This window comes from Cardiocondyla obscurior, linkage group LG04 (genome assembly GCF_019399895.1).
Source record: "Cardiocondyla obscurior isolate alpha-2009 linkage group LG04, Cobs3.1, whole genome shotgun sequence".
NCBI classification, from domain to species: domain Eukaryota; kingdom Metazoa; phylum Arthropoda; class Insecta; order Hymenoptera; family Formicidae; genus Cardiocondyla; species Cardiocondyla obscurior.
The window spans coordinates 4,648,190-4,674,575 of record NC_091867.1 but is presented as its reverse complement, the minus strand read 5'-3'; the positions used below and the strand labels follow the sequence as shown (position 1 = coordinate 4,674,575).

Genomic DNA, 26,386 nt, shown 5'->3' with positions numbered 1-26,386 from the left:
TGAGTGTACGAGGTAATCAAATATAATCGTTATTTATTTAGCGACATTACGGCAGTAAAACTTCCTTTCCCGTTCCGCGTGACCCCACGTTACCCGACAGGTCATCGATAACCGCTTCCATCGTGGAGGTCACAGACGCGAAATGTCCTGTCCTCTTAGTTGAGGAAAAAAAAAAATTAACAAGAATAACCAGATGGATAGCCTACGCGATACCAGCAAGTAGAAGGCGTAACGGAACTTGTTCTAGTCCCCTTTGAGTCTTACACGCGTTGCAAGGTCGATTTAATGGGTTTTACAAGGAATTCTATTTCACCTTAAGAACGCAAAGATGTCAAATTATTTATTATGCAATATTTTACATAAAACTTGAAAGGTAAAAAATTAAAATATCGTTGTGAATAATTTTAATTAATTTACAAAAAAAATTAAATTAATTAAATAAGTTTAATGAATAAATAAATCACCCATGTCATCAATTTTAGTGCATGACAAGCACTATTTAATGAGTAGGTGAGCGCACCGTTATCATCACCGAATATGACGTTCTGAGATGTCCTCAATTTACGCATGATTTCCTTAATCATTAATATGAAGACTTATTAACTACTTATACGCTATGAAAATAATTTCTTCCAATTTCATGAAGCGTCTTTTAAAATTTATCTGCATCACGTAGACATGCGAATTAATAAATAGAAAAAAAATTTTAGGTGCGTATAACGGAAAATCCAAGAAAATAAAATATTTGATTAGTAAGGCGAATTTATGTTGAATAATTAGAAAATTATTGATATAAGAAAATCAGGGATAAATTAGTAGATGAAATGGTATTAAATGGTATTAAATTACTTGTCGTAAAATAAGCTAAATCTCTAATAATTAATTTCTTTATTTATTTGTAACATTTATCGATGTTTGCAAACGATAAATATCGCAACGTTGTTAAATTGCCGATTATCGTACGAAAATTCGTGTCGAGCGTGAATCGCGCTTTCCATTCACACGGCCATTCACGAGGCATAGCGCAGATTACAGAAATAACCCGACGAAAACTGAGAGAGGTGAGGAGCATTTTGCACCATCGCCGGTGAAATTTCGGCAGGTGCACACCGACGTGCGTGCGCTACGCACACGGGGAACGGCGCGCGTCCACGTGAAAGGCGGTGAACGGTAAAGAGTCAGGTATTTAAATAAGGAACCGGATGGTCGATCCGGCGGGTGGCTCGGTAGAGGACGCCACAACCACCACTTAGCCCAGGTAGATACCTGTCTGGCGACTACGAGCCGACTTGGAGAGAACCCGTTCTCGTCCTTCCACGGTTCTCGCCTTTCTCCCCCTGGCACCTCTCACCTCCATCTTTCCCACCTTCGTCGTAGACGGACCCGACGGTTTCCCACTCCCGCTTTCGCTGTGCCCATGGTCCCAGGGTCCGACTCCAGCAGTCCCCACCCGGACCGCGAAACTGCATGAGTGAGTGTCAGCGGCACTCAGTACAGTTACTGACGTTCCGTGCTGTGAACGATCGCGTTTGATCGCCGTCATCGTCAACGTTTGAGTCGAGTGTAATCGAATTTTACTATGCGCTGCTCTTGATACACATATGCGGTTTGTAAGTGGTGCTATCCTGTACTTCACGGTCCCGGGCGACCCGGTCTCCCTCTCTTTTTCATCTCACGGGCGATTTTCTCTTTCTCTTTTTGCGTGCCAGTCCCGTACGTTCCACCGGTCTCTCTCTCTCTTTCTTTCACGCGCGGCAGGTAGTCTCGCATGGCCACAGGTGTGCGCAAGGTGCTAACGTTTTCTCGACGAGCAAAGCCGCGGGGCCTTATGTTGTTCGGTCAATCGACCTGATTCGAACGGCGGCGCAATTCGTCAAGCTCTCCCGTCGATCGTCCTTGAGTGCGATGGACCTAGAGAGCCGCAGACTCGCCGATGAATTTATCATCAGAATTTAGGCACGTTCGTAAAGTGACGAGTGCACGAAGTTACGTCTAATATTGATTGTAAATTGCAGGATACGAATTTATTAAAATTGTACACATTTTCTTACGTAGTATTTTTTTTTTTTTTTTTTTTTTTTTTCGTGCAATGTAATCTACCGGACTCGAACAAACCAGTTCTTATGTCGTCGTTATTTTCAGCATCGCGAAAATTTCGACATATCGTAACGCGAATAAAAATTTGCTAATTTAATTCTGCAAAATTTAATTAATCCGTGAATTTTGCAGTTTCGAAAGAAGTGGCCTAATTTTATTAGTTAAATGTTCAAATTGGCGATATCGAAAAAATAATATTAGTTCAATGCTTCAACGTACATACCACGAACGCAAGTGAACGAACGTGCTCGCGAATATGCCGATGAAAAGCGGTCCGTTCCAACGGCTCTTGACTTTGATCGAGTGTTATATTGTTCCAAATTGCAGTTGTTTCAGGATGAACAGTCTACGTTGCATTTTCAGTAAATTAACATCGCGGTACCACGTCGTTTAAAACGCGCGGCCATTTCGGAAAGTAATCTTATCCGCGCGGCTAACGTTTTCCAACAACGGTCGAGTAAATTTCTTGGTACGTTTTGGGAACGGTATAAGCGTTATCATTAGCACGATTTCGATCCTGTAGCGAGAAGGAGGCTGCGAAAGGAAAGAGAAAGAGAAACCCGTCGAGGAGAGAATTTAAATCCTTGACTTTCCAAATTCCTCGTCAAGGTGAAGCCAATCGAGTGAGCCGCAGTGACTTTGTATGCACGTATGGATGAGACCGTCACGATGACCGTACCACCGCCACTACCTGCGAAGACACAGGCCCGGGATGCGAGCCAGGCCACTCTGCAGACTGTGTCAATCCGGACCGTATCCCCTTCCGTCTCGCCGCCGCTCGCCACCGGGCCCGGAGCAACGGTATTTGTCGGAGTTAGCGCTCCTACCGCCGATTCCGTGACAACCTGCAGGAGAAGAATCCCGGAAGTGCAAACGTCGAACGGCGGCTGCGAGGAACGGAGCGACGTCGTCGAGTCGCGGCAGCAACGGTGGCAGCAATCGCAGCATCAGCAGGCCGCGCACATAGTGAAGATCAGAATCAACCCGGATGGCGACAAGAACAGCAGGGTGATATCGACGGTGCGGCTGACCTTGGACGAGAACGACCGGGTCCGCGAGGCCGAGAACAGTATCGATACCGCGCGCGAACGTGAGGAGAGACGTGGAGACGGTGCGGTGGTGGTGAGTGCGACAAACTTGGTGAACGAACGACGCTGCGCGAGTGCCGGTGTCGGTGAGGGCTGTGTGAGGATCAGTGTCTTCAGCGGCGATCCGGCCGGGTCCGACAGTCAGGAACATAACAACAATAACGGCAACGACGGCGACAAGCGTAGTCAAGATAGCGACCGGCACGATAATAGAGACATGGTGCACCGCGGTACCACGGATACCCTGAACTCGTCCGCCCTCGGTGGCCGTTCGAGTGCCTGTTTCTACTACAACTCTTATCAGAGTCCGTTAAGCAGCATGGTAATGTCGAGCGGACAATGTTCGCCTAGCGACACTCTGGACAGCGGTACCTGCAGCGACCTTGATGGAACGCCGCCGCCATTGCCAAAGAAGAAGAACTCCAGCACGGTGATACTGTCCAGCAGCACGCACAACCGGACCGGTAGTTTGACTAGCAGCGGCGCAGAAGTTGACAGCGACGACAACGAGAGCAACATCAGCTGCGACTCCTTGAACGGTGCCGAGGTGAACGGCGACGCGAGCGAATACCAGACGGATGAAACGCCGAAGGACGTTGAGGAAGCAGGCGTAGTTGAGAAATTAGGTCGAATTACGCTCGCGAACGGCGTTGAAGACACGATCGAGAAATCGAACGGTGTCTATCATCAGGTCTCGATAACGGAACTCGGTTGCGCAGCACGCTCGCCGGTGTCGTCGGCCAGCGTATCGCCGTCGCCGTCCGGCACGTCGTCCTTGTCGAAAGCCTCCTCGACGCCGCGAGTAAGGAGTCCCGACCCGACGATCGAGCAGAACGGTCAATCACCGGTGATCAAAGAGTGCACGTACGAAGAGAGGAAGCAGCGGGAGCAAGAGAGGATAGACCAGGAATGCGTCAATGCCACTCATAATCGGTCGGCTGGTCACAAATATCTGTACGAGGACGACAGGTACTACAATTTCCACGTGAACGAGCTACGCGATAATAATAAGAACTCGAACGGCCAGCACGGGGTGGCCGAGAACGACGAATGTTTCGCCGGTTACAAAATCCACGATAAAGAAGCCATACGAAGTGCCAAAGGGACCGTGCGCGGTGTGAAAAATAGAGTACGAGCGGGCATCGCGACGTTCCTGCAGTCTCCTACCTCCAAGGTACGAATTAACGGAATAATTTAATATCTGATACCCGTGCGGGATTTAATTTCAAAGAGCGCAAATCAATTAACGGTATAATAGCATTTGTAAATTTCCACATACACGCGGAATACGACAAAAAACGAAGCGTGACCTACTTCAGAATTATTCGCGCAATAAAAAGCTAAATTATTAATTTAACATCAAAGGACGGGAATTAGTTTATTGCGTCATGATATTTGCGAGTTTTTACGCACTTGAAAAGCGGGGAGAGGAGCAGGTGGAAACAAAACAGTTTTATTACAGGAATACTTATTTAGAAAAATATTAAATTATTTATTTAACTTTAAAAGTACAATTAATTTATAGAGTAATATCCGTTTCAAAACGTGGAAATGCGGAGATTAAAAGGTCCGCGTAAATCTCCAATAAATCTCGTCAACGGAAAATTAATTTAGAATCCATTAATTGATAATATACTTTTCTAATTAGTGTATCAATTAAATGTCAGCATATTAGACCTATTTATACATAAAAATAATCTCTCTGATAAAAAGATAATAATGTTTTATCAGAGAACATTCTCTTCGCGTTTGCGGCTTCGCGTGGTTTAAATATCGACCGATCGACACGGCGGGCAGAGCTGAGCTCCGTAAACGATGGGTCGACTTGTTATGCAAATCAGGCGCTGGCAAGTACCTGAGGTGCGTATTGACGAACCGGAATCGGTATCGAGCTGCTCTGGCGCAAGCTCGTCGGGTCGAGCGCTTAAATCTATGCACCGGGCTGGATGCACTTGATTCACATGGTCTACAGGTCGACGCAAAGCGTTAGATTTACAGTTAGATAGCCGTATACCGTCCTCTAACGTTCAGCCACTTTAAATCAGACAGCATGAATTGGTAACTATATCATACATTCGAACTCACATTCCGCACATGGCCTTACAAGACGCGGCAGGCCGTGCCTTCGAAAAGCAGCAAGTAATTCTTGATAATGACTGATTACGAGACGTATGATTGATATATTAGTATATAATTGACGTTTTAAAAAATGTCTGGTAAAATAATTGCGCATAAATAAACGTTTTGTGTTTTTCTAAAGACGTGGTCGCACCGGGCGTTCGGTAATATTTGCATGGCGATTGTTTGCAAAGCTGTTGCTGATATGAGAAACGAGAAACGAGAAAAGGAAAAAGAAAAAAAAAGAAAAAGGACCAAGTAATTTATTCTCATTTTTCCTCACGGCTGTGCATTGAGGTTTTATGACCGATCTGAAATCACCCGAGGGACTCTTCTCTTTTGTCCGTACCTCTGTCATAAAGTAAATAAAAGCGGCGGACAGGTTCCTTGACGACTTAGGCAGCGCAGAAGATCACGCCGGTGATCTGCAGTGAATGATAATCTTCCTTCAATGTCCTTTGACAAATATTTACTATCGTCTTGTCGTTGAACACATTTAATCGTCGCAATAATCGGCTTACTCGCGGTGTGCACGGGATTATTTGCTGTCTGCTGGTTATTCGACGCATTTCCCATTAAATTCCTCTTAGTTCCCGACGAGAAGTTCTTGCTATTAAGATCTCGCGAAACTGATTCGAGGCATAAGCGGTATAACATATATATTAGTAGCGTAATATATGTATTAGTCCGTCTTCATTGCAAGGTTTCCGGTGTTGCTATGCGAGCGTCGTGCGTACGCGGTGCTCGTACCATCGATGCGGAACGGATCGACGTAACGGTAGATTCGATAAAACGATATTACAACGTACTGAGAAGCGCGACGTACGCAACATACTGAGAAACCACGGCCGCGAAACACAAGCCGCGGTACGTCTCCGTGCCCGTCTTACCTCCTCGTGTATTCCTCTTTGTTATCGCGCACCCGCGCTGCCAACCATTCCGCTTTTACTCGTGTGCGGCCGCGCGGCCTATTTCGCGAAATTACAGAGACCGAGGGTACCCTCGCCTGCACGCAAATGCGCTGGGCTACGGTCGAGAAGTAATCCCGCACTTCCTCGCGGCTCTGAATCTCTGGCTTTGAAACTTCCACGCCTCGATTGCACTTTTCACGTGCAGTCCACCGCGAACGTGCGATTATCTTCGTTCTCCCCATGAAAATCGACGCTCGCGACGCAAATGACGACACTTTAATGAGACGCATTCTGTATCGCACATCGCGGTAACTGCCGGTAAAAAAAAAAAAAAAAAAAAAAAAAACTAAAAGACCTTCTCGCAGTATTAAATCGATCCCGTAAATATATCTCATCCCGCGCGCTGCCTTTTATCCAATAACATTTTTTACAATTTATTTGTTATACTGCAGATGTATAAATTTTTCGCGTAACTCGGTATTTAAAATTAACAACGGGTAATTTTGAAATCAAATTTTCACGAAGAAATATTGTCGCGGTGATTAATACGTATTGTAGTGCATTCTCTAAAAATAGTGATCGAAAGCAACACTTGCACTTTCGGAATGTTCGCTTCGAGCTCGGATAACGATTTGATTGATCGTTATGGAACGCTACTATATACCGATAAATTTTTTTATGCGGTTAATACACTAACCACGCAGTCAGGTAACCGCAATTTACGACATCGAAATGTCGTGCGTGATTTCACAGACCGCGCCACTGACCAGTGTAAGAAACTTGATTTCACATTAAGAAAGAAAGAAAAAAAAAGAAATTAAGTAGGTGTACCAAGACTTCGACCTGAAATCATAAATATCGCTTCGAGTAAACCACCGTGCAACGTGCCCTACATTCATCGCTGCTCTCTTCCTGATTGCACACGAAAGCACGCAGATTTATCTCGATACTTGGCGCATTTTATCAGTGCAGCACGTATCGCGCATATCCACCACTTTTTATCCGCCGTGACAATTGATTTTGACACAGGCATTTCAATTAATATACAACAACTGAACATGTATTACATATTAATTGCAATTTTCAATAACGTTTACAATAATTTTATCGCAAAATTTACCCGCTTATTAATTCAATTTTCATGCTTTAATAAATACATATGTCGTGTCATATACATTTTACACTAAAATATTATTTAAGTATTATATTATTTAAAAATAACGTTGGCATATAATTAAATTAATTTCTTTTTTTTATATATATTATAAAATACATCAAGTACATGGTACGACTATCACTTTTACGAAAGTGTATTTTATTCGTAAATTTTGTTCAGGGCAGGCACGTTTATAGTACAGCAAAGATTCGTCTGCGACAATTTTCTCCTATTCCTTAACGCTTTCTCTGCATAATAGAATTCTTGCGGTTAGGGCAAACAGTCAGAATTGCAAATGCATCATGCGAAATTACTTCCGAGTCTGAGAACCTTGTCGTGTTGTTTTCGTCGCAATGTGGGTGGTGATCTTGAAACCTAGTGAATTTCGATTACGCTTTCACGATAAATACCGTGGCGCTTGGTTATTATTACGATTTAGCTAGTTTCAAAGGGAAACAATGTGCAATAGGAGAAATGACAGCTCTACTTCCGTATAATTAACAGCTCAAAGCGTAGTTTCAAGTACGGCAAACTGCCTGACATAACCTACGTCTGAAACGGCCGCAACCATGTATTAGAACGAACACACGAGGTACCTGTCTTACTATGTTGGTTGAAATAAGCTGATTTTAATTAAAACTTCTTAATTAATTAAAAAAAAAAAAAAGAATAGCAGTTTATTTCAGAAAATAACTGTAAATGCTCACGTATATCTTTTTTTTAATCGTTAAAAAACGCGTTTGACCGTATATCATATTTATTTCACTTTTGATTTCAGAACAACACTTTAAATATTTTACCAGGGGGTATGTTTTACTGCCGCGGGACATTTTATTTATTATCGGTAATTAATATCTGATACGAAGCAAGTAATCTTTTGCCGGGTCGATCATAATTGCATATAGAAGCATTGGAAGCACACTTTACCCATTAATTGCGTATCATTTAAGTAAGCGATCGTATACTGTGGAACAGTACACAATTAAAACGTTATACATTTAATGGCCAGATAATTTATTTAGTGAACAATTTTGTTTAAAGCATTACATTACAGTGAGCGTTTGATTTTACTGCAAGTGCATTTAATTAAAAAAAAAAAAATCTTTATATAGTCTTAACTCTGATAGCGTGGCGAAATAATTAATTTAAATCTGAGAATATTATATTTACGCGGAGCTCAATGAAACTTTGATAGCAATTAATTGGCAGTTTTGACTTTAACGGCACAAAAGAGAAAACTTTATGAAGTTTACGATAAGCGCGAAATAATTGCATACATTAATCGATCCGAAGACTTATATTTATTAAGTAACTTTAAGAAGTAAAGAAAATTTATCTCCCCTAAAAGAAACCTAGTCATTATCTCTTTCCCTTACTCGCGCGCATTTTATCAGTGCGTAACTAGTTATATAATTACTCGTTTTGTTACACGTAATAACATATAAAAGCATATTGGATGCATTCAACCGGCGATATGGCCTGCCGGAATTTCTCAGAATATATACTTTCTCATGAAAGTGGAACAGAAATAAATTAGCAGTAATTTCTAAAATGAAAGAGTGATTGCGAATTGTCCTCCCGAAAATTATTATTCCGTATTCATGATTGCACAAAGTTAACAGCGTCAGATTCCGATTTTACGCCTCGTCACATTCGAAATCTTTCTCCGATCGGGCAGATAGCTTCATTTATCTTTGTGCTTTATGCGCGCGGTATCGACGCACGTGACAACGCATGCAGGTCGCAAATTAAACGGCATTATTCTCGTTTAGCATTACTATAAATTTTCATGAAGCTGGTTCACACGTGTATACACGCAGCCCCAGTTCGGTGTCCCGGCGCGACCTGTGTGTATATGAAGAAGGTGAAATGACCGATGATAAACACGGCGCAGATACGACCTACTTCGTCGTTTGCGACGTTCAGCTCCGCGGGCCAACTTTCTTTCCTTCTCATTACGAAAATTGTGTCCGCGAAATCACGATCACATTGATCGGGCTTCTATCCGTCTCTCGATACCATCGCGCGCGATTTCATTCGGACTGCTACGTCGCGCGAATTGATTCTTGCCGCCCGATAAATGTCGATTGAATATCAAATTAATACACCTGACGGGTTGAAATTAATAGACACTGTTTCGCGCTCTTATCAACGAAACGCTACCTTGATCGTATTGTACTGGAACGACGGCAGGTCCCTCGAAATCGGCCGTTCGCGATCTTTCTTTATGTAAATGTACTTTCGCATTTTGATCCGGAAAGTTGCATCGGCTACGTAAATGACTTATATAAGTACACCGCAATTACTAATATATCCCGCATTAGCTTTGCTAACGAAGCGATGTCAACGACACCGGACGACCTACTTCATCTGCCGATTTCCGCTTTTACGAGGTTGACTGCTATTCCGCGTATTCAAGAGAGATGGATACGCCGCGCGCCGGTGGCAGATGGCGGGAGGTCGGCTTCGTGAATTTCCCGGTTGAAGAAAACGCGCTAGGCATGTCCACGAGACAAATCGGGTGGGAAAAGAGAAAGCAGGTCAAAGAGGCCACTATGGCGACAGCAGTAACAGCAATGAGTAGTTTTAGCCTACCTTCTGTTGACTTCGATTAAACATTTTCCTTTATATATATATATATATATATATATATATATTTTTTTTTTTGTCGCATTTTTCCGTCACTCCTATTGTCTCGCGGTCCCTTTGCGCTTCCATTTTCCCGCTCGCCTCCTACGTACGTGTATGCTTTTTACAAAAGCTTTCCTCGGCCAGCACGTTTATCGAGAAATTCGAAACCACGCGGCGTGAACTTGTCCCTTTACTTAGCATCTTGTTTTCCAATTATCTAATAATAGGATCTACGATATTGTGATAAAGTCATTCTGTGCGATCGAGATACCGTGAGCATTGAATTAATAAGTCCGGTTATTAAGCAAACGCTCGCAGCGTACAGATATTCTCGTAATAATTTCGTATTTTAATGTAACGTGTAATATAATATTGATTAAATTAATTAATTATTATTTTAAGACAGTATATATGTAAATATGTATAAAAATGGTTATTGGAGATATAATTAATTATTGATGATATAATCGGCTATTACGTTGCTAAAAATAGGCACTGTCTTATATTTATACGTGCATCACAAATATTATTTACAGCAAGAGAATAATCATAATTAAAATTGTTACCGTATTTAATTCAAAACAATTAATTTTCCCCAAATTTTTGGAAATAATTTCTATTTTACGAATAATCTCGACAGTATATTGCACATTTACGAGCTCGAATTTACGTTTTTGCTCGGCAAAGAACAGTAACAAAATGTTCTTCATCAACGTTACTCGATGCCTTGTAATTTGTAGCTTATGCACCGTTATCAAATGATGAAAGAGTACAGGTGTACATTTGCATGTGGCACGTTCGTGCGCATGACACGAGTAACCCAAAATTTGGAGAATCTCCGCTTGATTGAAACCGGTTTACCAGAACTATAACGGAAATGATAATATTCCAAAAATTGTGTAACGGGAACTGCATACCATTGGCACTCGGTACAATCTAGATGAACGTAAACATATTATAATATTTCCTTTCCAATTTGCAATACCTTGAATCAACACACCCGAGCATTCGTATTCTGCAGTTCCGCATTATTTTATATTTGCCGCGAGGGGAGGAGGGGGAGGGTGGACACAGGAAATAATCCACAGCGTATTAAGGTACAGGAAAAAAAAAATCGTCCGTTTCTTTGGCTTAGAAAATTTCTAATCCGCACTTTCAACCTTGCACGAAATGCGCGTACCGTGATCCATTTCTCATTTCCTCTTGCAATTAATTTCGAACCTTCGCGATGCACGGATTTTGCAATTAATTAATTAAATTAAAAGTCATGCGAGCTTAATTTATATGTGACTTCTCTCTTGTATATTATATATGTGTGAGTAGCTTATATATTATCTTAATCTTATCAAAGAAGAGCTCAACTTCTGCATCGAGTTGTATGAGCTGTTTGCCGTGGAATTTAGCACGCGGCGTCTTAAGAGATCCGCGGGCATGTCGTTTCGGGCTATCGCAAATACTTTCTGCAACATCGACTTTATACTGCGATATTCACGACGAGAATGTCGACACTGTAATATGACGCTCCTTTCTAGCCATGAGATTGTTGACATTTCTGCGGCGGACGCGCGGCTGCAATCATGCATAAATAATTGACCGTACTTACGAAAGTGTACTTTCTTCTTCGAATTCACACCTCGTTCCGATAGATGCGCGGCGTCCAGCCAACGCTTGCAAAATGATTATCGCTTTTCGATACAGTCGTAATGGACTCTATTATCGGAAATGAGCAAAAACGCTGACTTCTCGTAATAACGATGCGTTTTGTTGAATGACTCATAATTAAGTTTCGCTATGCGTCTTAAAATAGAAACACGTATCTAGTGAAGAATCTCTTTTCCGTAGTGAGTAATTGATAAACAGGAAATAAATTTCTTATATGTGCAATTACGTAGAATCTATTATTGACAGTACATTCGTTATTAATTATGTTTTTAGAAATTATCTCTATAAATAATTCAAGACTTTTAAGATTGTGTTGATCTTTACGGAAATAGCCGTTTACTTGAAAGGTAGCGAACTTAATATAAATTAAAAATACATTTGTATCACGTAAAAAGATACGATGGTAGCAAATCACGTTTAAAAGAAAAAGCAATTCTTTTCAATAAGACAAGATAAAAAAAATGAAACGACATATTCTCACGGTATAGTGTTTTTAAATGAGAGATGATTTGTTCCAAGTGAAATTCTTCGCGGCATACGATTGTCCGTTCGCTTTCTGTTTGTATAATTCCCTGACTTTTAATTTTAAATGACGGAAACGAGAAACGCGAAGGATGCGCTACCACCGGATACATAATGCTTCGCACGATTTACATTTTCTGAATAATCCACGGCTTCCATCGAGCTCCCAGCGTAATTCGTGGCTCTGCGGGCGAATTCGTGACCACAATTATTGGTCGATTTAATGATCGACCGGAACATGTGACGGCACTCTCGCTCGAAACCGCATGTAACCTCACGTATGAATTCGCAGTTGACATTTTCTCGCATGCGGTGGGTCAGGCCGAAGAGCGCGGAACGGCAGAAATTGCGTGCCGTTGCGCGGCATGCTTGATCGGATGTGTTCTTGATCGAGGGATTCACCGATCGCGCGCGTCGCAAACTTGGGCGGGAAACGCACGTGAAGTTACATCACGCTCGTGTAGATCTTAAAGAGAACCTGGCTGGATGCATTCATCGGACAGCGGCGCATTTGCATCGATTATCCCGACAAAGGTCAGATCTCGTCTGACATCATCGCGATGCACGAGGCGACGGGACTACAGAATCGTCGTAACACACGTGCGACGAAGGTGTCCGTTCTTTCTTCGGTCCTCGTGTCACGCATAGCGAAGACACCGGATCTAAATCCCAATGACTAATCTGACGAACGTCGCAGAACGAGGGTTTTCTTTCTTTTCCTGTCGGAGTCACGTGCGCCGTACGTTCTACCGGGCGAGAGCCCCGTGACTTTTATTATCGTGCCACCCGCTCGTGAGACGCGCCGTTACATAATCAAAGTAGAGGAAAGAATGAGACATTTAAAGTAGAACGGCGGGCCAAAATCGTACGTTTAAAGCGCGTTTACGCACGCTAAGCACACGCGTGAAAGTGTTTGTCTTTCGCCGACAGGATCATATCTCGAACCCCGCGGCGATATAACTTAGGCGTTGCAGGTGCATGAGCGCTTTCACCTTTTTACACATTTTCCTCGAACGTGCGGCCAATACGTGGCGTTAACCGCTGATCGCAATGTCTTCGGCGGGCACGCCGGTCGTCTTTTGTAATCACGGGCCCGCACATTGAGAACTTGAAGAGATTGGCGCCGCGTCATTGCGTATTCGAATACGCATCACGCACATCAGATATTCGTTATATCTCTTTCCGTTGCATCCCTTTCTCTTCGACTCCGTTCGAGCTCGAGTCTCATTCTCGCGTAAGTGCGCCGTGAAAGTCGTATCGCGTATTTAGAGATCATTATTACAGAAATAGCAGACTGCGGGCTTCCATTACGCCTCCCACTCCACGAATTGAATCGTATTAAACCGGCTAATGATTGTGCCGCAATCGTCAGCCATTCACTGTCGTCATTGTGTCGGCATCGAGAAGCCGCGTTGATATGACAATAAGTACACAGATTATATGATTATTGAATGTTATTGCGACTATTGAGTCCGCCAATATAAATGACATCTGGCGACTACCTGATCTCGGAACGTTAAATAGTAAAACAGAGATGTTATAAATATACGGGGGAGGAAGAAAATAAAAGTCTTACGTCGCATTTTTATATCAGTATTTTGACGCCGCTGTGAGACTTCGTTAACTTAATTTCACGCTCGTTTAATCACCCTTCATAATGCATATTTCTAGTCCTTGATGCAAGTTGCCACGCGTTAACGAGTTTATTATCCGGTCTGCGTTTATCGAAGGAAATCTTAACACTTCGCGAACGATTTAATACACTGATACACTTGCCAATAACAAAGAATTAATTAAACGATACGAATAGAAACATTTCTCAGGTAATTTAACTATTAAGTGTGAACTTGTCTTTTGTCAAAAATACTAATTAAGCTGTGTTACACTTATATCGTGTTTACACATTCAGCTAGTGAAGTGCTAACATGCTAAATTCCGGTCAGTGGGCGACCTGATCTCTCGTAACATTATCCCAGTTACGGAGAAATCGTCTCTTCGGCGCCTCGATTTGTCTGCATTACCAGCTAGAAGCTATTTTACCTCAATTAATCGCCACTTCAAAGCATGCCGTCATTTCGTATGTAACACGTACGGCCAGGTGCAACTTTCATTAAATGCTCGTGAAATTAACTCGTATTTGAGTACGCATATCCGAGCTGCGCTCAGTTATATTGCTATGAAATTCAAACTCATTAAATTACCATGCTACATATGTATAATTATAATTATACGCTTGCAACATATTTTGCAGTACATTGACGTTTAATTAATCACGCGCTAACCATGTACATGATTGATCTGAATCAGTTTCGAAACTAAAATCAAAACTATTTATTTCACTTCTATAAAGATTAATTACTTGGCAAAGCAGCAAGAAAATTATAAATCACGGAAACGTCCGCACTTCTGAGCGGGGTACAAAAATAAATGACCTTATCAAATTTTTTTCGCTCGTGGAAATGAAATTTACCACAACGAAATTGACAGTTGTCAGACAAAAGGCATGTTAAGTCGATCGCTTTTACTTTTTGACGGCAATCAATTTCATTCGAGTCAGATGTTCGCGGCAATTATATCAATCGACAAAACAATAAGCATTGCATTGTACGTACGTACATTTAACGTTTCGCCTAGCAAAACAGTATTGATGTCAATACACGAGAAAGAAATCAACCGATAGACGTGATAAATCGTACAACTGTACAGAAAATAATTTCTCCGCTGTTGCGATAATAGAAAATCGACCGAATTGATGTCTGTGGCCGTGGATAAGTTTTAATTGCTGCTTTAATTTAATATTTAGAATGCGTAAGAGTACACACGCTCGCGTATACGTAAAAAGTTGTGGAAAAAGGTTTTGCCTCCCCGTAGTTTATAGTTTATGAACCTCTCTTGGTGCCGCACGATATAAAATCAAGAAGGCCATCTGGCTCGCGTGTACGCGGTGCTGCCTTTTTTAAGACGATATGCAATTATGATCGAAGGCAATTACTATACGTGTCATTTGCGTAGGGTAACGGGTATCAGTGGGAACAAGTAGGTTAGCAAAAAATTAGTAATGGTTGGTCGAGATCTTAGCTGTGCATACCTGTACAATGATAATATGCTTTTATGGTGCGGATCATGCACCTGGTACGACGAGTCCGGTTTCCACGTTGAAGTACGTTCATTAGCAATCGGGCAAGCACGTGGTGATCTATAATACTAATCGCGTTCATTCTGCATATGCGCGTAGAATAAGAAAGGAAGAAAAGAAAAACGAATTATATCCATAAATGTCAAAGGTTTATTGAATATTTAATTAGTCGAAAGATTATTATTAATTATTATTAAAATTAAGAATAATGAAATGGTAAAAAGGTTATAGAATATAGTTGACATCTTGTCTTTACGACTTCTACAGCCTTTGCTGACTCTTACGTACGAAAGTGAAATTTTTAATAAAAAAAAGAATATTAAACAGTTTTCACTGCGTTGACAAAGGGAAGTTTATAATTAATATTTTTTTGGTAGCACGAGGACATTTCATTTGTTATACTTTAAGCGCAATAAATGGCCCGACATTTTTGCGAGGACAAACGGCAATGAAGATAGATTATTTTCACGCGATATAATTTATATCATATATTCGTGCACGTACGTACACACATTTTGTAAGTAAATCGTGAGAACGTGTAAGAATGTGTGATATTAAAACGCATCGGTTCTATTTTGTAATATTAAATAATACGAATATTTACGTATTAATGCGACCTCGCTAATCGTGTATTGTGCAGATACCGAAAATGGCAATTATGTAAAATGATGAAGAATCGTTGTCGGCATTATACGCGACACCAAATTACCTTGCCACTTTTGCGCGGTGAAAGCTAATTTAACATAATCATTCCCCTCCCCTACCTTTTTCCGTCTCGCCTGCCATTTACCGCTATCTTCTTCTCCATCTCTATCTACCTCAAGAGGACTACCTAAACGACATTACATAATTCAGTTGGAAAAGTATATTAGGTATTATACACACGTGCGCAAGAAGCAAGCAATCAAAAGGCAGCTGGATTATTGTGGAGATTGCATTCGTCCTCGGAATGCGAAAACTTGTACGACATTATGTCATGTTGAACCGCGGTATTTTATTGCACGGATGGATATAACGATTTATTTATAAAAATGCAATTTTTATGAATATTAAAATTTTAAATTATATATGTATTGTATCAACATAAAAAAAATAGCACGATAATAAATACAGGTGATAATTTTTTTTTCTGATGAACTGCACGAGTATACTAACGTATTGTCCAACAGTCGCGCACGTGCCAATGAAATCGATTGTAAAGAAGCAGCCAATGAATGCGCGCATTGTTGGGCAAGAATCGAAATTCGAATAACTTGTAATTGAATCGTCGAACCATAAAAAAGATCTTTCTTCTATATGGAAATTGCCACCAATACTTATTCAAGATTTGATCGGGCAGATAAAGGGAGAGATTAAAGTGCGTTTGTCATTAGCTTTTAAAACTTTTTTTATTTATATTATTACAATTCTTTTGCTTGTGATATAGTTGGATAAATTAAAATTTATATAGATTAATCAATAACCAAATTTATTACAACCATCTACAAAACGGCAATTTAAAATTATCACAATCTTAACTTAAGGTCTTAATATTTGATGGAATCAAAAATTCTTCAGAATCTTATTACTAATATTATGTTACATCTCATTTCAGGCTTACGTGGAAAGAGAAAAAGGCAAAGTAGTGCTTTATACGACGTCGCTGGGCATTGTGAGGGAGACCTTTACCAATTGTATGAAGATGAAGCAAATGCTGTGGACGAACATGGTCAAGTACGACGAAGCAGATTTATTCCGCGACACGGAATTACAGAGCGAACTCAAAGATCGAACCAATGCTGAAGTCGTAACATTGCCACAGCTTTTTGTTGATGGCCAACACATTGGGGTGTGTATGCATTTTTTAATCGAATTTAAAAGCTGCGAATAATAAAAAAGATTACTAAAAATTAAAACAATTTATATATAATATTTTTTAAATAAAAATATTGGTTGGATTTAATATCTATAATGGATATTTAAACAATTTAACCATTCCAGAAATAATGATAGGACTTGATTTCAGTTAATTAAAAAAATAATTGAAATAAGAAAACGTATTATAAAAAATTAATAATTAATTTAATAAATTTATTGGATACAGCTTCGATTTATAATCTCAGTTATAATCAATGTTATAAAAAAAAAAACTTATATTGATATATTATAATCGAAATATTAATACGCATTATAACTACTAATTTATCGTCTGTTGAATTTTTATTTCTAAAAATTGTGATTTAGATCAGAAATTATGATTTTTTTGTTTTAAAGTATACTTAGAGGTCTGGGCAATTTAAACAAAAGGTTGCATAATAAAACGTGAACAGATGGGGTTGAAAGTTCCGTCATCTGCTTTCGACATTCGTCAACTAAGTTATTTTCTTCTCGGTGGCAGCGCGATATTGATCTCTCTGCCTCTCTTGGCCCTTTCACAGGTAAAATAACTTCTAATAAGAAAAGTTATATTGCGCATACTAGCATTCGAGTGTTCTATGATCCTTTCGAATCCATCCTCTTACGCTTTATGAAGAATTTGTACAAGGCCGATGACGTGTTATGCAACTAAGGGGGATATTCGACATCGAGAAAGTCGGGAGATGGATGACGTGAAATGTCAAAGATAACTGTCGAACGAAAATTTGATAGATATACGAATGAAAAAATTTAATGTCATATTAGGTTTCCTTTCTAGGTACGATACTAATAAATGGATTAATAACGGAGAGTAATACGCTTAAGTTCAATATGCTATAACAAGAATATCCCTCGTACTTGATTAATTGAAGCAGCGGTTATCACACGAATAACAGCTAGAATGATTGAACGAAGAGAAACAAAATATTTTATTCTAAAGAAATTTTATCGCATCGTTGGAAGAGTATTCCTACAATGGCAAAATGCAATAGCAAAGATAGGAAAGTATTCTGTTTCAACATACAATTCTCAGGTGTGGAGTGTCGTGTTTCACAGATTCTCTTACGTTGCATTTCCTATGAAATGGTTATTAAAAAACGAAAGTAAATAAAAAGTAAAAGACAGGGAAAACTTTTATATAACGCACTATTTTTTTTTTTTTGTCAAAAGTACAAGTTGTTTTTTTTTTTTTTTATGTATTATAATCACTGACATATTATGCTCGTTTTAACGAGTGCTTGTTTCGAAGAAAAATTATCATTTGCATAACTAGAGTATAATTTGCAATGATTAGCCGTCTAATTGTATTGACTTATAATAGAAAGATTACTTAATCGAAAATAAGCCGTTCGGAATTAGAGACAACGAACATTATCGCAGTGATCTCTTAAATGTTACAACATTTGGGGATCACACAGTAAACGGGTGTATGCGTATCATTATATATAGTAATTACTCTCATTCGCGACGGAGGTAATATTGTACAATTTCGTAACAACGTGTGCGACACGAGATGCCTTTATGTACCGCCATAAAAAAAGCATGCCGCTTTTATTGCAATGCGGTAAAGATCTTCGTAATCATGGGCTTCGGCTGTGTTTACGTTAGTTTTCCCAAAGTGATGTCTGCTATATGTACTTGAAATAAATTACGAATATCGTACATAAAAATACCACTTGCTCGCAAGCCGATTTTACGACACGCTAAAACGGAATTCTACAAAACGCGCGAAAGAGCTTTTATGACTTTTAAATTGAGAATTATTTCGTATTTTATATCAATTTTCGTCTTTAGAAATTTTCTTTAAAAAAAAAAAAAAAAATACTAGATAAACAGCATGCTTTTAGCTTTAAGAGTCGCACGCACGATCATGGTGTTATTTGATTTTCTCTCTCCGCCTCCGTTGTGGTATCCGTTTCTCAAGAGTTACTTCCACCACAGCCGATAGTTGAGAGAACAGATATATGCGTAAGTGAAATGTCAAGCTATTTGATCCAAGGCCGGCTACGGAGAGAACGCGAGGTACTATTGCCTGCGTTAAACCGTCTCTTACAATTGCTGGTGTCTAGAACACAAGTGTACACACGTAGAGCCGCCCGAGCTGCATTCCGATCCGATCGCGTCATGTGATTATCTCGCATGGAATACCTGATCAATACCGAAAACTCACGAAACATCTTCGAAATTCCTCCCGTTGTCTTTTACCATTAATTCATACGTCGCGCATCTCGTTCCCGTCCTGGCTCGTTTTCGACTCGTCTTTTGACAGCTTACACGGCGCGTAGTGAAAGGAGTACACGTCGTAACTATATACAATCGCAATAAAACTCCTATTACGTTACATCAGACACGAGATTACGAGATGTGCACCGGCAAGCGTCCGCTGAAAATGTCGCATCGTTTCACTCTCACTCGTATTTGCAAACACGTCACATACTCCGGCAATCGGCAATTTTTCACTAAGCGACACCACACGCAACCGTGACATAATTGACTGACTCCCGGGGATGCTCAGCAGCTCGGAAGATAATCCAGCGAGAAAGGAAAGAGCGAAATTTCCCTCTTGAATAAATCAGTTGCGCGTCAAAGCTGCAAGGTAGTTATCGCGTGCTTCATTAAAAGCCTCATTAACAGCGGCATGAAAATGTATGATATGGCCATTACCGTGGATGAGCACGGGCCCGTGTTATGCGCGAGAAAAGATCGAGGGGGAGAAGCGATGGAAATAAACTTTACAATAAAATTCTTTCGCTACAGCCGCATTCCGCGACGACGGCTCGGGAATGTTATATCGCCGTGTCTCAGATCACGCGCAGCGTTTTCCGTCCGTTCGACGAGAGAGCTTTTGATATGCGTGCGACATACCGGCGAATTTCTATTTATGGCGCGGACGCTAGTTAACGAACAGACGAAATGAACGAGGCGGAAAGAAAGCGTCGAGCAACTCGGACGGTTTAAATGTCGTGCTGTTTAATGTCTGGATTTCACAATTTTTTTCTTTTTTTCTCCTCGTTACAGGGTGTCGACACCGTCGAACGACTTAACGAGTCGGGAGAGCTACGCCGCATACTGGAGCCTTACCAGGTAAGCTGATTTTGCGCGGGCATGATAGAAGATCATAGCACATATCCGCAATATCCTCTTCGCCCCCGGGGCGCACTTTAACACGGATGTGCCATTCGCTCGAGCGTGGAATTAATAATTTATCGCCGGAGTTTATCGATTGACATATACTTTCAACATACCGCGTCGCGGTAGGTTCATCTCATACGTCGCGGCAATTCAAATCTGTATTAATGCATAAGAAATTACAGTCCGGGTCGCTATTTTAATAACTAGACGTCGTAACGCATTAGTTAATAAACTCGCGTAATGTTTCGTAAGCCTGGCGTATTCATAAAACCATTCAATGCGCAGAAACGTTATACATAACTTCCGTCTGTATTTTAAATTTAGATTTCCCGTTGAATTTTTAGTTCCTGACGTCAAACGGAGGTAATATTATCGACGTCTAATTATTTATACTCCCGTAACAGTTTTTTACGCGGACTAAGAATTAATTACATCGGCAATGCGGAGAGAGGAGAAGAAAAAAAATGGCATTGCATAATTTTACGAAGCCACTTATGTAAGACGGTGCTTTTTTTTTAAATTCCATTCGAGAAATTAAACGGCCGCTGCTCGTCATCAGAACGAAATAGATTTTATATATTTTTTTTTTTTCTGACGCGTTATCATCGACATTTTAGTGATTCGCATGATCGCATTATCCGCCCGCGACACGTTTATTTCCACGCAGAATCGGCCATCTAAGGTAGACGGAGGGAACAGCAAACTGTGATGAAACTTACATGCAAACAACACGAGTAGTTGTGAACGCAAGGTTGTACAGTCCTTTCACTTTTATCTGAAGTACGTGCCTCTCTCTCTCTCTCTCTTTCTCTTTCCGTCTAACCACCCACCTCCTCTTCCATCACAGTCATAAATTTTGTCGTGCAATTCAGGTTTACCTTGCTGCAACTAAAGGTCGTTTACATCTATGTGGCCATTGTTATTTCTGTGTTGCATACCAATCTCGTATCTTGCTCACACGTAAACTCTTAATACCCACGTTCATATACAAAAATCTTATTTAATACTTTAATTAATTATTTTATTTATTTTATTGTTATATGATATAAAATTTTTATTTTACATAATGTAGCGATAAAATTCCGTGAAATAAAAATTAAAAAATAAGCATAATATTTTAAATATTTCAAATCAATTTATATTTATGTAATAAGCAACTAAAAAATTAATGGTACATTAATTAAAACATATTGATCACCCCCTTTTTAATACTCTATATGCATATCTTAAACGTACCAAGCATAATGAAATATTTATATATAAACAAGTCGGTAAGATAGTCATTATTCCAAACTCGTTACGTACTTTAAAGTCAATTTACATTTCAGGTATTAAACTAGCAGTTAGTAGTAAAAGTGAAAGTGAAAACTATAGTTTCGTAATGTCAAATAAGGTTCGATCTATCCGAACATTGTTGTCGCAAATTCATTCAATTTGTTAACTGAAATTTATACTATTAATTCAGCACGTTCAAGTTTATCATGCAAATTTAATACGCAACTTGGTAGAAGACGTTGAAGAAAAGTAACGGGAAGACTTAAATTATCGAGAAAACGGCTGCCACGTGCTTTCATAAGAGATCCTCCGTTAAAATCTATGGCGACAAGCAATTAGCTATCATTAATTTTATAACCCGTTTAACTCAACGTTACGAAATATTTGCGTTTCAGTGTAAAGATGCGTGTGCCGTTTGTACCTACTGCGGCGGATTCCAGCGTCTGCTGTGTCCCATCTGTCACGGCAGCAAGAGATCCGTGCACCGTAACGAGTTCACTGTGGAATTCGTCGCCTTAAAGTGCGCCAAATGTGACGTTTTCGGCATGATACGTTGCCCGCATTGCTGAAGGAGTTCCACGAGGGAGTCCACGTGTATCTGCTCAAATAATTTCTCTTAATCTTAACTACCGTCTACTAACTTATATCTCTATTTAAGGTGCTACGAGAATATATTTTATGTTACGCTTTAAGCAAAGGACATACGAAACGCATACAGACACTAACTAATCGCGTAGCCGCGCCGTCGCATATTGTAAGATATCGGTCAATAAAACTTTGTGTAAAGTTTTGTAATACGGTGTACCTCCTTGAAAAATCTTTTTCAATCCGAAAAGTCGTTGTCTCTGAATTATCTTTACGGTTCCCTCGTACGAGCTCGTTTCTAAGAGTACTTGTAAGATGGAAAAATATCAGGTAGCGCGCTGGCACGATAATGTACTTGTATATTACATTTTGCTCTGTCAAGCGTGCAGAGAAAAGTGTTCTCACGTTTTGAGGGAAAAGAATCAATCGGAACGGGTCACGCTCTATCGCATTTAATTACCCGTAGTCCAATTACACGGCGAAGTAAACCAAGATGCTTCGGATAAGTAGAGCAAGACCGGATCACAGTGAAATATAATACGCTACTCGTATTCATTCACAAACGTTCATTCGTGTTAATACGATAATTGTGAAGCTCAAATAAAAACAAACGTTACATGGTGCCACGCGTAATGCAATTTACATCCGTAAGTATTTTTACTTCCTGGCATTGAGATTAAAGTTTCTAATTCAAGTAGAATAATTTTTATTTGCCATTAAAGCGCAGTTGCATCAGACTAAAGTATACTTATTCCACTTTCTCCAGAGATACGCGTTTGTAACAGTAGTTTCAATTTTTCTCAATAATACAGCTGTCCCATAATTTAACTTGAACTACGTTAAAAGCAGCCAAACATGACGCAGAATTGGTTATCTTTATTTACACGTGCAACAAGTTAAATCGATATCACCACCGCTATTACTGAAGATATCTGCCCGTCGTACAACAAGAAAATGACTGGCTTGGATCTCATCTCGAATTAATTGGAAAATAAGGTAATGCATTTAAGTTGTACGGAAATGAGTTTTGAGTTTTAACGTGCAACTTTTCTATTATAAACTTTAGTGCAATTTAAAATATTAATTTTTATCGTCTATCTTTTTCACTCGTTGTGTTTAGTAAATTTTCAGTTCTAAAAAAAAAAATATTTGTTTTATTTCTAATAATGTTACAGGGAAAAGAAAAATTTTATTCGTTTGATGTATTCAGTTTAAATATAAAAAATTTAAATCGTGAAAGCAAATTTGTCTGTATTTGTTAAGCGCTATTCTGTCTGTGTCTCTTCGAAACTCACGTACATAAACGGAATAGTGGATGGGTATATAGGCAATTTGAATCGATCGCTGTATGTTTGCTGGCTGCATACTTTTACATATTCAAGAATTGATATGGATGGTTGAATCGTATCACGTCGTAATATAAAAATAAATAAACAATAAAATAAAAATGCATAAAAAAAGAATTGTAAAATTTATGCGAAAAATAGGATTATCTCTTAAACATTACAATTTGAATTCTCTTAGTTGAGATATAATCTATTATTTTAATATTAACTATCATAAATTTAGACAAGGAAAATTAGTAAATGTTTTCAGAAGCGCAAAAAAAAATTTTTTTATTGTGCAATTTTTAATGCTTAAATTTAATTAAAGATTTTTTTTTCTGATTATAACAATACGTTTGTTATAATTTTATGCTGCTGCAACTTTTGTTGAAATTTTTCCGAAATATTTTTTTAGTTATGTACAGTAGTTGTAAATTTTATGTCGGTAATAAGATATCTTAAATATTATTACGTTAATCGTCGCGTGATTTAATCATGCACGTTAACATCATCGACGGAATTTAAATCGTGTCTTTTTCGAAGTGAATAAAGTTAAATATTATAAATTAAATGTATAATATACATATATGATTTGCTTCTTCGAATCGCTGTGTTTATTCAGCGTGGAATATGTAATCGAGAACGGATTTGATTTAGAATCCGTAATCATAGAAACGGGACGTCACGCAAAAAAAAAAAGAAAAAAAAATGGTAGCAGTAAAGCGAAAATGATAGTTCGCAACATGAGCGTTAAAGTTTCACATGGAAATACATTCCGCACGTGCGACTCTTCTTGCAAGGTCTTGTAACATCGTAGTAGAAATGTCAATATGTTCATTGCGTTCTAAATAACAACGGAATTCGAAGAGAGTTAAAAGCTGCGTACAAACGTGAACGCGGAAGTGTAATCGAGTTAAAAGCATGGGATATGGGATGGGTCCTTTATTTTTTCTGTATTATCATGAGCGAAATACAAAGTCAATAAAGTTTTAACGGCATGATAATAACCACATGTCTATCGCGAACGCTAATTTAACTAGATTTGAGTGGCCCTTGAGAATATTAAATGTCTACGGTCGTATGTATAAAGTTATTAATTATTTCTTATTACGCTAAATTTCTCGAATTATCAATTATTGTTATTGTATTATTATATTTCAATATGAATAATAATGTACCATGTTATGCATATTTAACGATTCAGCATGTTAAATTTGTTGCTTTAATTTAATATTCGAGCTAAAATACGTATTTCTTTTTTTCTAATTATATATTTACTCTAATATATAAACGCAAATATTTATAAGACTTATGCATAAAATGCAGCGTTATCCTTAAGACCTACTCTTCTCGTGTTCCATCGACGACTTTACTCGAGCACGGTATCAAGAGCTCGACTGCTCTCGAAGCATTTTGTTCGTACAAGTCGCGTAACGTGAGATATTCTACGTGAATGCGATTCCGTCTGCCAGTGTGTTACGGGACTTAAAAGGAGCGGTTTGGAAGGGTAGAAAGCCTTTAGCCGCGATCCAGTCGGTGCACTCAATAAAGCGGAAGAGAGCCCGATGACGCAGGTGTCGCACACTCACAAACGAAGGTGCGAGTCGGACAGTGAGGAGTGTCTGGATGGTTAAGTTCGAGGGTAAAGAGCTACTTGAGACGCACACCGTGGCATAGATAATAGGAGAGCCGGGATTCAGAGATCACCAGCGCGAGAGCATTGCGAAGGGTGTGATTTAACGATCGCCTCCTGCGTGCAACGAGGCACCCCGCGCCGGTCGTGGGAGGTTTCAAGGGCAAACACGTGTTGCGAGCGCTTCGACGTAGATTTTCGGCGGCAGATGTATGTGCATAGGGACACACTCGGGCTTTACGTGCGTAGACGATAACGCTACGCTACGCGTATTTCCGTTTATTAAAAAAAACGAGCTCGAGGTCATGGAAAATAGAACAAAATGGTCTGTTTACTCAAAGAGTATCAAAACGCGAATGTTTGTTGCAAATGATGTAAAAGAGAAAAGGAAAAAGAGAAAAAAAAATAAAAAAAAAACCAGAAAAGAGGAGATTTCAGAACTCTTTTTCTCTGCTTCTTTCTTTCTCTCTGTCTCTCTTTTTCTCTCTCCTTCTGCCTCTTAGAATTTTTAATTATGCGTAAATTAAATTTATAATATTATATTATACTCCAACAAGAATAATTGCGAGTCAGCGACAGGGTTGAAGTATAACAAAACGTACGTAAATTAATAAACTAAAATAAAAGGCCGTAGATGGAGACAGAAAAAGAGAGATGGACAGAGAGAAATTAGAGAATAAATACATTCGAAGGAGAGAGAAAGAGAGAGAGCGAAATGAGAAAGACGTGGATGACGACGGAGCGCAAGAGGGAAGTATTATCCGGCACGAGTAACTCTAACGAAGACCTTCACCGAGACCGAGGAAGGTCGACATTGCCCCTGTGCTGTACGCTCGCAGCACCCCGCCCCATATATAGCGGCAGGAGCACCCTGGATAGTGTCAGCCGTCACGAGCAAAAGCGGCGGCGGTGGCGGCAAGAGCTAGGGTAGCAGCGGCGGCAGCCCCTGTACCACAACATAAAGAGGACACCGTCGCTACCACCACCATCACCACCACCGTCATCATCGCTGCTACTTACTACTACCACCAGCGCAATTTTTCCTGCTTACCGCGCTCACCCTGGCCTAGAGAGATAGCCTTGCTCCCTGTGTGCCGACACGGCGGGGGTGAGACGCGACCGTGGCAGCGGGGGATACACGAGGGTCAAGAAGGGCGAGGCGAGGGGTACGGCGAGGGGGATGGACGCAGGCGCGAACGCAGACGCAATAGGCGGACGA

At 39.9% G+C, this 26,386-nt stretch overlaps 1 protein-coding gene across 1 annotated transcript; it reads left to right on the top strand.

Annotated features, from left to right (window-relative positions):
• Positions 1-141: 141 nt before the first annotated feature.
• Positions 142-22,419, top strand: LOC139102230 (glutaredoxin domain-containing cysteine-rich protein CG12206). Its single transcript, XM_070655965.1, has 5 exons — positions 142-1,610; positions 2,707-4,359; positions 16,916-17,149; positions 20,236-20,301; positions 22,020-22,419. Exons 2-5 carry the CDS (start codon positions 2,749-2,751, stop codon positions 22,191-22,193), a joined length of 2,085 nt encoding a protein of 694 aa, XP_070512066.1. The 5' UTR covers positions 142-1,610; positions 2,707-2,748; the 3' UTR covers positions 22,194-22,419.
• Positions 22,420-26,386: the final 3,967 nt, after the last annotated feature.

Bases quoted from the DNA above. Each gene is read 5' to 3' on its own strand.
- LOC139102230 (XM_070655965.1), top strand. From the start codon at position 2,749: ATGGATGAGACCGTCACGATGACCGTACCACCGCCACTACCTGCGAAG. The intron at 4,360-16,915 runs GTACGAATTAAC...ATCTCATTTCAG, and splicing joins TGCAGTCTCCTACCTCCAAG to GCTTACGTGGAAAGAGAAAA. The intron at 20,302-22,019 runs GTAAGCTGATTT...TTTGCGTTTCAG, and splicing joins GCATACTGGAGCCTTACCAG to TGTAAAGATGCGTGTGCCGT.